At 37.2% G+C, this 14,831-nt stretch overlaps 1 protein-coding gene across 1 annotated transcript in view; it reads right to left on the minus strand.

Annotated features, from left to right (window-relative positions):
* Positions 1-10,547: 10,547 nt before the first annotated feature.
* TBX20 (T-box 20) overlaps positions 10,548-14,831 on the minus strand; it is a 33,934-nt gene continuing 29,650 nt past the window's right edge. The window contains exon 8 of the mRNA XM_027675665.1: positions 10,548-10,908. Coding sequence (XP_027531466.1) covers positions 10,568-10,908 — 341 coding nt within the window. The 3' untranslated portion in view covers positions 10,548-10,567. The remainder of the gene's footprint in view (positions 10,909-14,831) is intronic.

Below are 14,831 nucleotides of genomic sequence, written 5' to 3' on the forward strand. Positions count from 1 at the left end.
GATTTTAGGTTTTAAAATGTCTGCCCTATTCTTGTGTTATCATGCAGGGCATAGTCAGTACAAAGTTTTATGCTTGGCACATAGAGCAATTCATCTCAAAATTACATGTTATTTGCTTAATTTGGTATTTCTATTTACACTAACTCTAAATACCCACTTAGATCTTATGATCAGCTTCCAATTTATTTCTACTGTAGCATCCGGACAGTTGCTATTTAAGTCTTTCTAGATTTTCCAGTGTGTTCATTCTGGTGAAAGTGTCCATCTCATCACAGCTGCACTGCAGACTCACATTTCCAGAATAATAGAGGCATTAAAAATATTTTAAGCCATAAGTTTTTGTGTGTGAGAGAGAGACCTGTACATTGCAGATCTTAGGTTCTAGGCTCTTAGATCACTCCAGGAATCTACAGCCTTGAGTGGCTCTAGGTACAAGCTGACAAGGCATGTTCTCAGCATCAGGTAGTCTGTGTGTTTCTATGTTCCTGGACAAAGTGGGGACAAACCAAACCCAAACCTGCTGCCTGCTTTGCTGCCTATACCAAAACCCTGAAGAGGAAAACATTTTGCTTTTGCTCTTGGGGAAACCTTACATGCAGAATGGCAGCAGCTGGTCAGGAGCAGGATGGGAGGCATCACTTCCTGGCTGTGGTAAGAGCATGTCTTTTTACGTTCTGACTTCTCCCAGCTTCTTTTTTGTCAAGACAGCTCGAGCCCATCCCTCAAATTCTGGACAGCAAAATTCAGTTTTGTCTATATTGTCATGGTAGCAATTCTGGTTTTGAGAAAAGTATACAGGCTATTCTTCTGCAAAACACAAAACAACTAAGCTCCTAAGAAGAGGATCCACAAAAACCAACATGTCCAAAACCTCATAAACAAACAAACAAAATAAATTAATCTCTGCAACTTACATGAGTGCTCTTATTATTTAGGTAGCAAATGAAAAGGAAGTATCCATGTATTCTCTAACAGTTTGGCCAAAGTTGAAAGAACAGGAGAACAAAGGCATAATATTATGGCATGGAGCAAAAGAAGCTTTAAAATAATTCAGGAAGGAATGTTAAAATGTTTAGGCTGGCCTGTGAAAAAACCATAAACCTTTTAAAATAGCAAACACTATAGCGAAGCCTTTCCAAACAGGACTTAGAAGCATGGTTCTTGCTAAAATTTGTGGGAGCTGTGCATCTACTTCCATAAGAGCTTTGAAATCTCAGCCTATAATATTCCTAGTTAGTCTTTTCCCTCATCAGGTATGTAGGAAGGAAAACATTTTCTGTGACTGAAAACACAAGTACTTGTCCATCCGGAACTACTGGAAACCATGCCAAGTTGTCTTAAGTGCTGGATAGGCTATACAATACATACTAATTCGTTTAAGAACAACTGGAAAGTGTTTAAAGTCCTGTAAAGGAAATTATGGGGGCAGAAGTGTTAGACTTTTTTATGTTCCTACGAAAATGCACAAGGCTCCTTGTGCATTGTAAAATGAGGGAGGGAGCAAAGAAGGCCAAAGTCTTTAACTGTCTGAAACAATCTAATCATCCTCTGGAAATGCACTGTTTGGAGTGACTGTGTTAACTGAAAATGGAGTGATTAAATAAAGTCAGGCTGATAAATCCCCTGAGTACTACTAACTTATTTGTAATATCATTGAAGATGAGTAGTATGACTGGTGTCTCAAGTCTAGAAGCTATGACATTCAGTGGGAAGGTAATTGAAGCCTGCCATTCCAAAGCCCTCAGTACATGTTCAGATATTATCAATGCAGATTTTATGACCAACAAGTTGCATCAAGATAAAAATTAATTCCTCTTTTGGCTGCCTTGGGATTGATCCATGAGAGAGCACAGGAAGAAATAATAATTGGTTTGTGACTATGTATCAACCATGGCTTTAAGACAAGGAGTAAGATAAAGAGAAAAAAGCTGCTCTCCCTCCCACTTCCCCCGTACTTTTACACCAGAGAACACCAGTGAAGACCATAGACTTGTTGTCTCATGAAATCATATGGGATTTTCAACAGAAAGACCCCTAATTGAAAGCAGTCCAATTTCAGCAGCCCCTATTAAGCATAGACTACAGTTTAGGAATCACAGCTTCCTCTATCTCTGTGAGAACTCAAAGAGAGAGTGGTTTCTGACATCAGATACCTGAATTATTTATTATTTTACAGCTAAAATTATGCTATGCATTGTCCCTGGAAGCTGACTGGAAGACAGTGCAGACTAAAAATAAAGATATCATGAACTTCTAACTTCTCCAAATCCATATTATTGCTTTTACTTCATTTTAAGATGCCTTAGGACAGAGACCCAGGTAAAAAGCTCAAAAATATTCCTAGTTTGAGGTGACAAAGACATATGAATGCATTGCCTCTGAAAGAGCAGATAACAGACTTCTGACACAGGTGAAAGAGACAGATTTTTTTGCCACATACTTTGTTCCTTCTTTTAATGTCTCAGAACAACTGACCAAAGTTAAGCATCTAAGCACAGAAAAGCTGCAGCTGTTTGAGGAACTGTATCACCTCTACCTTTTGGGGGGTTATTTGCTCTAAATATCATCCATTACAGATTTAGTTTCAAGCATTTTCCCTTTTTTAATTCATCTTGCTGTTTGAGCTATTTCCCTACAGTCGTCAGCAATTTAAGCAAACAAAGAGCTAGCTGAGTGCCCCTTGCATATCTGGAGGACAGTCATTCAGCTCATCACCGTCTTTGCTAACCAGCCTTCTTCAAACAGAGGCAAGCATAGACCTTTGAAGCAGGTACTCATGAAGTTTGTGAAAACACAGCTCAAACCCAGGAGATTCTCTAGAACACAGAAACCTGAAGCCACTCAAAATTACTGCATATATTCCTGTCAGGCTTCACGATGAGAATAAAGCAATTCAAAGTCAACTAATAGACAAAAATTCTAGAGCATGGTTGCTTGATTTTAATTCAACAAATTAGTTAGTCAATACAGTCCCTATATGAAACCTATTTTCCATCCTAAAAAGTGTTTAAAATACCAGATTTTTCTGTGTCTGCCTTTCAAACTATATTTTATATTAACAGAGCTAAAAATGCTACAGTGGTGATTTATCTAATACTGTTTGCATTTGGAGAAATGATTATCCTTCTCTTCAAAGAAACATGAGTCCAACTTTCCTAGTAGGCATCCCTATAGGTTTCTCCTAGGCCCTCTGGTTATTACTGTGGAGAAAAAGGGCCAGCTTCTGTAGTTCCCACAAAGGTCCCTAAAGCCTTACTGACCAATCCTGATATCAAAGACTAACTTTATTAAAGATCTTAGACGTTAGACCACTGACAGTTTAATTTTTAGAATTATCATTACTGATTATTGTTACTTCATATATTTAACTGTTGGTGTATAATCTAAATATTTTATGTGTATTTGAAATTATCTTGATTCAAAATATTGTCTATTGCTCTGTATTTCTATCATACCGTTAAATCAGTGTATTTATCATACTCTTGCACAGGAAGTTTAGAAAATAGCATTTTCCAAATAATTTGTTTTCTGCGCTGCTTATCTCCAAGATAGATAATTTGGATATAAATCTGTTTTCTAAATGTGAAACACAAGGCAGCCTACAGTCATCATGACTGTCCCTTCAGAGTAACCCTGCTGGGAGGCAGTTCAGAATCTTTCTTATTTAATCCCTGGTTTCTCTTTGGACAATAGCAAATAAAGGCTCTAATTATACAGGTGTTTGTTGCTCAGAGAACTTGTTTCCAAAGGTCTTAATTCTGCAAAGCACAAGGAGTTTTACAGTTGCAGAGCCACTGCAATACTTAAGCCCTGATTTAAGCAAGCAAGCCTACTGATTTCATGGGACCATTGGCATATCTTGCACCAGCACGCAGCCAATAGTTCTGATTCAGGAAAGTGCCAGTGCACGCGCTTAGTCTTACATGTAATCAAGAAAGCCCCCTTAGCCTGAGGTTAAGCAAAAGACTTTCACAGCACTGAATATCCATGAGAGGATACATGCGTTTTGCTACCAAGATGCCATGAAAATATAATACAGAGACAAAAGGCACCATAGAGAGTAACCAACTCAGCAATCTATCCTAATTTTCATATATTCCAAATGTTAACAAGTACATTAATGCGTGGTTTCAACTCAGCATAGTTAAAAGGAGATTTGAATTACCTGAGGCTGTTCTCTACTTGCTTACATTCACAGACAAAAACCAAACCAAGACAGCACTACTGCTACTGCTGTTCCTTAGGACCTTGCAGCTTTTCTATCACATTGAGATTTTTGCAAACCAGGGACTCTTGTGATGTCCTTGCAAAAGGCCCAGCAGCTGATCACAATTTGAGGACAAGCTGACCTACAGGTGTGTAACAAAAACTTTTGGAAAAACATGAGAATTTTGTCAGAAGCTTCTTTAAGGCATGACTCTCATGGATAGCTTGGAAGCATGTCAAGAGATCATCTGGTTGTCCCAAGGCAAGATTACCTTTAATCACATCATTCTTGGCTAATACATGTTCAACCTGTTCTAGAAGACTTTCAGTGATAGGTATTGCTCCTTATCTTCTCTAGGTTATCCAGTGCTGTGCTTCACTATCCTTCCTCTTTAAATACCTTAGATGTCTCACGTAACTCTCTCTTGCTTTATTATATGCTAGTATAATTGAAATAAATTCCTATTAAATAAAAGCCTGCAGCAGGAGGAATTTATTCCCCCCTTCTTTACATTCTTAATACATTTGAAAACTTTGTTGTAGCCTCCCACAATCTTCACTTCTCCTAACTTAACAGACCTAATTCCACTTTCTTCTTAGACTTAGTTTATCTTGGGAACCTTGAGAACACCATGTTTCAGCCACTTATTTGGGTTCTGCTGGCAAATCCAGTTATTTTTATGAATATATTTGCAAAGCATTTTGAAAAAATAATTTATGTAACTATATGCAAACTACAATTGTATTTAACTACAGTAAAACTATTGCTCCATGTGGACCCAAAGAACACCTTTTGCAGATGAGCAGCCCTAACAAATTTTGTGCACTCTCAGAAAAATCTGTTGCTGGTTCCACTGCACTGAGTGACTTGGTTAGAGGAAAAACAACAGAAGCAAAAAGATTTGTCTAAATAAGAATGATATATCAAAACACCCAATATTTTAATGAAAGAAATTGAATATCCACACATTTGCACTTCTGTACAGTTTTTGTGATATATATATAATTTTAAGCTGTTTACAAATAACATTTAATGCTTCAAATATTACATAATGTTGATATTATATTTCTAGCAGAAATAAATATATTGCACTTAAAAAGAAAGTTTTCATTAGATGTTGCTTCATATTTCATGTTCACAACTTCTTTTTCCATAAAAAGATTTCCCCCTACCCCCACCCCATACACACAAACACACTGTTCAGTACATGGTGAATGTGCTCACGCAATGCATTATAAACAATGAAGTCAACACAGCAAACAGAAGAACTGTGGTACATTCTGCTAAAGAGGTTACATCCAGTTTTTTACCTTTCTTATTTTTAAACCAAATCTTTCTTCATGTTTCTGAAGGTACAATTTAAAAAAAAAAAAAAAAAGAAAAGATTGTTAAATGTGCTAAAGGTAAAATACAGCAAACTGTATTTTTTGTCCTTAAACTATCATAAAAAGTTACTCCAGAGTTTACTTAAATCACCATTTAGTTTTCTTTTAAAAAGATAAAATAAAGAAAAAGAAGTTGTCATTTGATAATCTAGAAACTATATGCAAGGACAGTTGATTACAGAGTAATACATAAATCCTCTGGCCAGCAAATATGTGGTTAGTAAAGAAACCACATCTCCTAAAGCAGAAAATGCTCTGTAAGGAATAGTGAGAATAAAATATCACTAAAATCAAAATTAATCTTGCAGTGAGTGAATGTCATCCCCCTGCAAATGATGAGTATAAGCACTGTGGCCACAACTCCCTCAAGATAAGAGACTGTAAGTGTTACACTGATCTCACAGTTGCTTTCACCCCTTATCGAGGAGTAAATTACCACAACTTATATTTATATTAACCTACAGTTTTAGAAATCTCCCCAAGTTTTTACAATAATTCTCATTGATATTTCTATTTCTGTATAGTACACACACATAAAGAGAACGTATTGCATAATCAAGTTGCCAGTCCAAATGCTTTTTATAAAAAAGGTTCATTTTCAAGTACTGGTTAGTGTTTGCTGGATGTTGGAAATGACAACATTTTCCTATGAGTACATGTTCATGCAGTGTCACAGCCTTCATGAATAAAGCCTTCTAGGAGAAAATTTGCAATTGCATTTTGAAGATTTTATTACCAAGTATGTTAGCTATCATACAAGTTACCATCTTTGAACTCATGAAGAAGCATTCCCATTAGAAACTCTACCTTTATCTACTTGGTATATGTTTCTTTTTCAGTTTATACCTAGAAGAGCATGACTGAAACCCAGTGGCACTGATTTTCTGTCTTTGACAGTGCCTCAGGCCATATAAAGCAATGTTGCAAACCAAAGAGCCAGATTAAAATTATTTTTTTTATATATTTAGATCCTTGGGGCTCCAAAAGTAGTAGAAAAAAAAATCAGATAAATACATCCAAGTCAGTTTTGTTAGTGCACAGGATGCTTTTGTTGGATTAAAAACTGGAGGGTGTTGACTATCTATGGATAATATGGTAATTCAAAAAAACCCACAAAAATACTTGCAACACTTCTGAGGATAATCTTATTATTCTCTTCTAAAAGCATATTCAGGCATGTTCTCTCCACCCTTCTTAAAGAATAGACAAACAAACCTAAAAAACCCCCAACAATATAAACCAGCTCCATTTTGCTGAGCCAAGAAAGCTCATAAAGCTGAAGAGCACTTCTCATGGGATATAAAATGTGAGTTGTATTTGGAAAATAAACTCTAGGTTATATTTGGTGTTCCTAGCACATCTACCAACAACAGATGTTCTGTCCTGAAAGTGATATAATTTTGGCAGCTGTACAGCAACTCCTCAAACAAATTACTGGGTTATTGTCAAAGTGGTAGAGATAATTAAATTTTTTTTAATTTTAAAGAGTGATTTCACTCTTTAACCAACTAATTGTGACTTTACATTCATTTTCTTCCAATTGTGAGTTCAGTGCTAAAGCTGATTTGCACTTGGGGTTTAGTCTTTTCTGTAAAGTTCCTATATTGTTGCTGTCACTAAAGTCACTGTTCTTACTGTTGGACTTTATTTTTAGATGACAATATGGAATGAAATCCTGCCCCCCTTGCAGTCAATAAATTTCCATTTGACTTCAGTTGGACAGGAATCTTATTCCTGGAATCACTCCCATGCTGTCCCCTGCCTATAGAAAGGTGAGAGGGATGGGGAGCAGAAACATTGCTAGGTGGCAAAACCTCTTCATTGGATGTCCTGTGGTCTCTGTGAACTTAATCCCTTAAACATCAAATCTATGCAACAGGTTTTGTAGGTAGGATTGTGAAGTCAAAGAAGAGGAAGTGAGGACTGGACATACCTATTGATCTCATTCCTGGGGAAGCCTGTCACAAGCTACCTTCATTTACTTGCTTGGGATCTCCTTGTGATTCTGCTTTAGTGGGGAACCCAGTAGGTTTCTGATGCAAAGGAATTAAACCATCAGAGAGCAGCATATGCCAGAGAGGAGGGATGAGCACACTGAGAGAGACTTGATCTGACTGGAAAAATCAAGCTGTGGATTTTGACAGATAGTTCTGCATCATCTATAATATGAAATTCATCACTGAGAATTTGGATGAGGAATTGTTTTTATCATGTTTTATATAGAGACAGCCTACTGCCATATTTTTTCAGATATGAATCACACTTCATTGCTAGTGAAAATCACTTGTCTTTCATTTAATATTTTTGTGAATAAAGTTGTCAAAATCTAGTCTCATTCTCCAGAAACAGCCTGGAGAATTTTCTCTGAAACAGTATCAGGGACATTTCTGCATGCCAAATATTGGTGTTTTCAGAGCAGGGACTGGGACAGGGCTGAAGAGACTGTACAGTTTATGTCTCCAAATTTGCTTCATGAAAGAAGGATAGGTCAATATATGAGCAGCCTTTATGTCACATCTTAACCATGCCTAAATCAGTCAATCTGTTTAAACTTGTTTCTGCTGCCTACTCACTTGACCCTTTTTTGATGGAAGTATCAGCAGTAAAACTACTGGCTTGAGTTCTGAACTATCCTCTGCAACTCTAGATAAGTTAATGAAGCTGCAGAAGGAACCAGATAAAAGAAATCTAATTTCCCCACAGGCCTTAGTGCATGGCATCCTGGGGTCTTCATACAACTCTAACAGAAGTCAAGCAACTGAAGAGAGGGAATAAAACTTTCTTCCAAATTTCCCCTGTAATTCTCATGTCTGTAGAATCATATGCACTCGAAGAGTTACATTGTTGTGGGGCCAGTATCATCTAATTTCCTGAAAAATAGGGGGTTTATATCAAAATTGGTCATAAGTAGATACAAGCTTGCAACATGCACTTTTTCAAAATCTAATATTTGGATACCTCAAGACAAATTCAATGTCTGATTTTAAGCTATTTAAATATTGCAGAGCTTAGCCTATTATATTCATTTATGGAACTCCTTGTAGCAGCTCTGAACCCAAAAATTGTAAATAAATTTTCATTTTCATTCACATACAGAGCACAGGAGTTGCGAGTTGCAAATTTCCCCAGGTCATTTTTTTATCAGCAGGTCTAACAGTGATTAAAGGAGAATTAGGATAATACAGCAGATAACTTGATTGAAAAGGTGATTGAAGTGGCCAATTTGAGAAGACTTTAAATTCAACTACTAGAAGGTATATAAAGATGGCCCTTATCTGTGGATGCAAGTACTGTCCTACAGTAGAAGCTGGGAAAAGCCTGGAAGGTTGTTATTGCTCTCTGTGATGGGGCAAGTAAAACAAGGCAATGGGACAAATAAAGGCATGTAAAGTGCCTTGCACTTCACAGAGGTGGGAGGTAGGTGGCTCAGTGTACTGTACTCTGCTTTTTTCTATATGATACCAACACAGACCAGTCCAAAGTGGACAAGTCTGTTTTCTATTTTGTGTTCCAGCTCTACACATATTTGTAATATATGAGATTGGATTGCTAGGTCTTTTTTGTCAGTAATGTGTTATCATCTCTAAATTGGATGCAACTCTTCACAGAAACTCTGTGTTGACTTATTATTTACAGTGAAATCCCAGCTTCTGCCACACAGAAAACCAACATCGCACTGCTACTCTTTTCAGCCATGCAAAGGATTCTTATTAGCTCTCTGCAGACAGGTAATTATTTTCTTATACCTCTGCAGTTCCTCTGTTGCATCAGACTAAACATACTAGAAAAAGTGGACAGTACTTTGAATGAGAACCCGAATTACTAGCTGAAAAATGTCAGATATGAATTTTGAAAGAATTTCATGTGAAGTTCTGCACTGGTATTTTCCTACCGAAACTCCACCATTCTAGTGGGACATTCTAGTGGGCAGTACAACCCTCGTGTTCCTGGCCAAAGAGCTTGTATAGTAACAGCCATGACCAAACCCAAGAAAATTAGTACAAGTAGAAAGATACTCCACTCATACTAGTCCACTAGATATAGTTTGATCCGGAGAGTCTACAGACTGATCTAGTTTGAAATTTTGTTAACTTGGTACAGGTGTGCAGCTAGAAACAGGTCTTCAGTTGGAAGCACAGCAGCAAACAAGCACTGTTTTAAAATTTGATATCTTGGGTTTCTAAGTTTAAGTAACAGATTTTTCCAAATCAAAATTTTCCTTCATTATACCTTAACAGACAGTTAAATTGCTCTCCTAGGATACAGGACAAAATTCTTTTTAGACTGAAGGAGAGAATACATTTTTACTACTACAGTCCAGTAACACAGTTCTTTTTTTTTTTTAACTGATAAGTGTTTTGTGAAAGAAACAAAGAAAGAAGGAAACACTTGCCAATAATTTTCTCTTTGTGATTATAGTAGCAACTAAGAAATACTGGTTTTCATGAATATAAGCCAGTCTTAAAAAGGACAGTGGTCTTCTCCATGTTGTTGTGTTTTCACTAAATGTATGCTGAAATAGCCTAAAACATGCTCAAAGTTATAGCAATACATTTTTCTGTTTAGATGCTTATCAGCCACAAGAAGAGATGAAGATGAGTGAGAGTATTGCCTTTTTCATAATCCCTCTAGCATATGAAAAAAGACCTATAGACAATTAATTTGTACACTGCTGGATAAACATAATCTTTTTCTGCTAGGTATAATGCACTTTTGGAACAAGCTGCACGTGACCAAAAATCCTGGGGATTTTGGGATCCATTTTGGCTGTGTTACACATAGATCTGTGAGCAGCTCCAAGCTGCATGCTCTTCTTGTGATCCCTCAAAAGAGGAATCTATATCCATAATGCATTTTCTTAGCTGGTTTGTTACAAGTTCAGCACGCCTGCCACAGGCCTTTCAGAAAGGTCCCTTGTATTTTTCATACCAAACTTGCACATTTAAAATGTTGTGTTTCTCTTGTCTTACATCACTCATACAAACGGTGTCATCACTGCGGAAGAGTGACGCAGTCCTTGGATAGCTGCATAAGGACCCTGCTGAAAATAATGGTGGTACCTAGGCATGTGGAAGGATGGGAAAGTGGGACCACTACCTTGCATGGAGCTGGCTATAGCAGAGGGTGTAAGAGGCATTCCCAGGCGGCTGTACGGAGGCAGAGATCCTTGGATCGGATGAGGAATGGGTGTAGCTATGGATGCAGTGCTGGTACCCAGGGCACTCAAAGACTGTGGATGCTGAAATCCTGGAAAAGTGGTTGAAGAGGAAACCCAGGAGCTGAGGGACAGGTTATCAGATGTTGTAAAGGCTGACCCTGCAAGTAGAGAGAAAGAATGCCTAACATTGGCACTGCAACACACAGAACTGGTAAAACAGCAAAAAGGGAGAAAATCAGTCTTTCACAGCAAGGCTGATTTCAATGACCAGTTTTCACTGGAAATACTTCCCAAATACTTCTCTCTTTATATTATTATTTGCTGGTTTCTGTCCTTTATCACTACATCTTAGATGAATTTCCATTTTAAGAAGCTGTTTGCAGTGGCTTGAATAGTAAAATCAGCTTTGCACATCACATATTTTTGGTATTAAACACTGAAGCACCTTGTAATGCTGCCACTAAACACTGAAGTATCTACTCTGTCATGGAATCTCACTGCCTTACATCTTTGTTTTGAAGACATGCTTGTAGTTTTTTACACCAGATCCTCATAAGAACTATTTATTTTTTTTCCTAAAATTTCAGTGTGGCAAAAATGCAGAAAAATGTAATTTGCACTACAAGTTTTTCCTTTTCTTTTTTTTTTACTCCAGTAAAATTTGTCAACACTACATCTTTCCAGTCAGCCTAACTATTTCTGCAATATAGAACAAAAAATTCTAGAAATGTAAATGTCAAAACTTTTGTTGTATTTCCAGCTGTGTACAGTGCTTTAAGAAACAACACTAATGCTAAATGATTAAGATGCCAAACTTGTTTGGAAGGTAATTATCTGCTTTTGATCAAATGGAAGTGTTTTGTTTGCCATTTTGTTTTGGGTTTGTTTAATCTGAAAAGTTCCAAAAATTATTTTCACAAATCTTCCTACTCTTTAAAATAATTTTTTTCTGAAGATTGAAGGATCATAAAGAAAAATAAAAATGGTTTCTTAAAATTAGAACTAATTACTTGTTTCATGTTGACAGTAAAATGTTGGGGGAAACAATAATTTGTTTGGATAATTACACATGGTCATTTTCAAATAATCTGGTTACTGTATTGCCCTTGACTTCTGTATTCCTCTATGCATCTAGTCATCATCATATGTCCGATTTCTAGAAATAGGGAATACAATAAAATGCCATAAATAAACTCTCTTTATTCCTCTTCAAACAATAATTCAACTCATGTCCCTTCTGTGTTTTCTTTCTTGACCAATTTTCTTAATTTAGAAAATAAATTTATTAGCAAGAGTGTTTGACAAAATACAGTTTCAAGCCAGTATTGCAAAACATTCAGAGACAAAAAAGTAGTTTCATGAATCTGATTCTAAAAGACAGGTTCATCCAAACTGTGAAATGAAAAAAATATGAAGACATTTATCTGTCAAGGTAAACTTACTTGAATTAAGTATACTAACCAATTACAGACACATACTCAAACCAAAACTATAAGCTAAAAAAACAATAGAAAGAAAAAATGCAAATTGTTATTTTTAAAAAATCATCAATCTCTTAAGGGATGTAATCTCAAATCAGAAAGACACATAGTTACAATTAATTTTTTCCCTGCTTCATGAAACAAGTAAAACAGTCCAGTAACAGGAAAAGTAAATTGTGTGAATTCAGCAGTGGAAACAAACTTGAACTAAATCCTGGCCCTACCACTGAACCAAATCCTAACCACTGGGAAGTTAGGATCTAGAGACAAACTCTAAGGATAATACTTTACTCACAGACCACAGCAAAACCCTTGATAAATCAGAGGGTATCTGAGCATTATTGCACTACAGGAAAAGCAGAATGCAAATCTGGATTTGCCTAGAAGGCTTACATTTGGGTCTGTTCCAGGTGGCTACTATGAATCCTCTGTGTGAATGCAGATGTGCATTAAAGATTTTTAATTGGATTTGTACCTTTCCTATCTGTTAATTCCTTTGGAAATACATGCCTTGAGATGAATGTGCTACTGTAGGCTAGCAGCTTCCCTCTTTAGATGGCTGAAATCATCTGAGCAGAGAATGCTCTAGGAGGGTGCTGAAGTAATTAGAAAGTCTATCACTGTTATTTATTTCTTTGTTCTATGCAGAATAAAGTATGTGATTCTTTCTCATTAACGATAGTGAGATGATCAGAGGGCTGGAGCACCTCTCCTGTAAGGAAAGGCTTAGAGATTTGAGGTTGTTCAGCCTTGAGAAGAGAAGGCTTTTGGGAGACCTAACTGCAGCCTTTCAGTCCACAGAGGGCCTATAAGAAAGCTGGGGACAAATTTTTTAGCATGACCTTTGTGACAAGGAGTAATGGCTTTAAACTAAAAGTGGTTAGATTTAGACTAGGTATAAGGACAAAATTTTTTTACTACGAGGGTGGTGAAACACTGGCAAAGGTGGCCAAGAGAGGGGCTGGATGCCCCATCCCAGGAAATATGCAAGATCAAGATGGGTGGGGCTCTGAGCAACATGATCTGGTTGAAGATGTCCCTGCTCATTGCAGGGGGGTTGTACTAGATGACCTTTAAAGGTCCCTTCCAACCCAAACTATTCTGTGAATCTCACAAGGAACCTCCTCAGGCATACTTTACTCCTCCAACTGCAATCGTCTCTAATTGCAGCTTAGTACTCCAAAAAATGTCACATACCGTATTTGCCAGCACCAAGGAAATGTGCTCTAATAATTCTGAGGCAATTGAGGCCTCAGAGAGTTTATAACACATGCCACCCAGCAACACGCATGTATTTGGCTGTCAACTCTCATATGTATGCAAGAACATCCATCAGTTTTGCATGCAAGATTGTTTTAAAATGCATTGGAAGAAATGAAAATATCTATGGATTTTCAGTAAGAACAGTATTTCTCTCCTTGTATCTTGGTGGACTTTCCCTTATTTAAAGATACCAGACCTAAAGAGAGACCAAAGGCAGTACCAGTTGCTCATCTGCAAGAGCAGTATGTTTTACCCTCTGTGCATGCCTCTGGTTGCCCAGAACAATCACGTCCCATGCTAGCATATGGCTCACAGATTAGAATAAAGTTCATTGCCATAATTCATAATCTTCCTCACTTACTCACTTGCCATATTGTGAGCAAATGCAGAACTGTACCCTTTTATTATACATAAAATTAATTGTAATAAGGTATTATTTCCTTCTATGACACCTTCTTAGGGATTCTTTTCGGAAGAGAAAGGATTTAATGGCCAGCTGTCATACTGAGGTTTACTTTGTTCATTTTGTCACTCCCAAAGGAGGACAACATACCAGGGAGAAATTTAGTTTTTGAAAAGATGGTGCCTTGCTCTGAGCCCTTCTGGCAAGGGAAAATTTAACAGTCTTCAACAATAGCTGGCCTAGGATCTAAGATGACGTGAAGCGAGGTAATCCCCCAGAAGTATGTGAAAGGATGTTATCATACCAGGTGAGGAGTTGATCCAGAAACTCCATAATCTAAGGACCTGCTCTTAGAACAGACGTGTAAGAACAAGCCCACCTAATCGTATTTTATTGAAAAGCCAGTCATAGTTAAAAATAAGTGTTTTTCCTGCACAAGTCCAAAGAGCTTATGACCAGAAATAAAGCTCTTATCTTAGCAACACTGTATGAAGTTAGAGGACAAGACAAGGGCACTGCCAGTCGGAAGACAGATAGAACTGCTTTACCTCAAGTGGCTGTGGCATATCAGGCAGGTCACAAAGTCAACATGCAAAGTATAATACAACACAAGTTTATGCTAGTCAGCAATCCCACAGGATGGATTTGAGATCTATTTCCAGTGGCAAATTGTGGCAGATGCAATTTGTCCAGTAAGTATCCCCACAAAGAACAAATCTGTCTTGCTACTACTTTTGCTACTGCTAAAGCAGACAAACTGATAAAGCATTTGAGAGCTAATTGCCTCAGCAGGAAAAGCACCTTTTAGAGACTAAGAGACAACAATTAAACATCAATTTTCCAGGGAGCTACAGACTTTTCTTCCTGTGGAGGCAAAGCAGGTTAACTACAGGCTGGTTGAAGATAGTCAGAACTAAGTCCTCTGTTCACAGAA

This window comes from Neopelma chrysocephalum, unplaced genomic scaffold, assembly GCF_003984885.1.
Source record: "Neopelma chrysocephalum unplaced genomic scaffold, ASM398488v2 Primary Assembly neopelma1_26, whole genome shotgun sequence".
NCBI classification, from domain to species: Eukaryota; Metazoa; Chordata; class Aves; order Passeriformes; family Pipridae; genus Neopelma; species Neopelma chrysocephalum.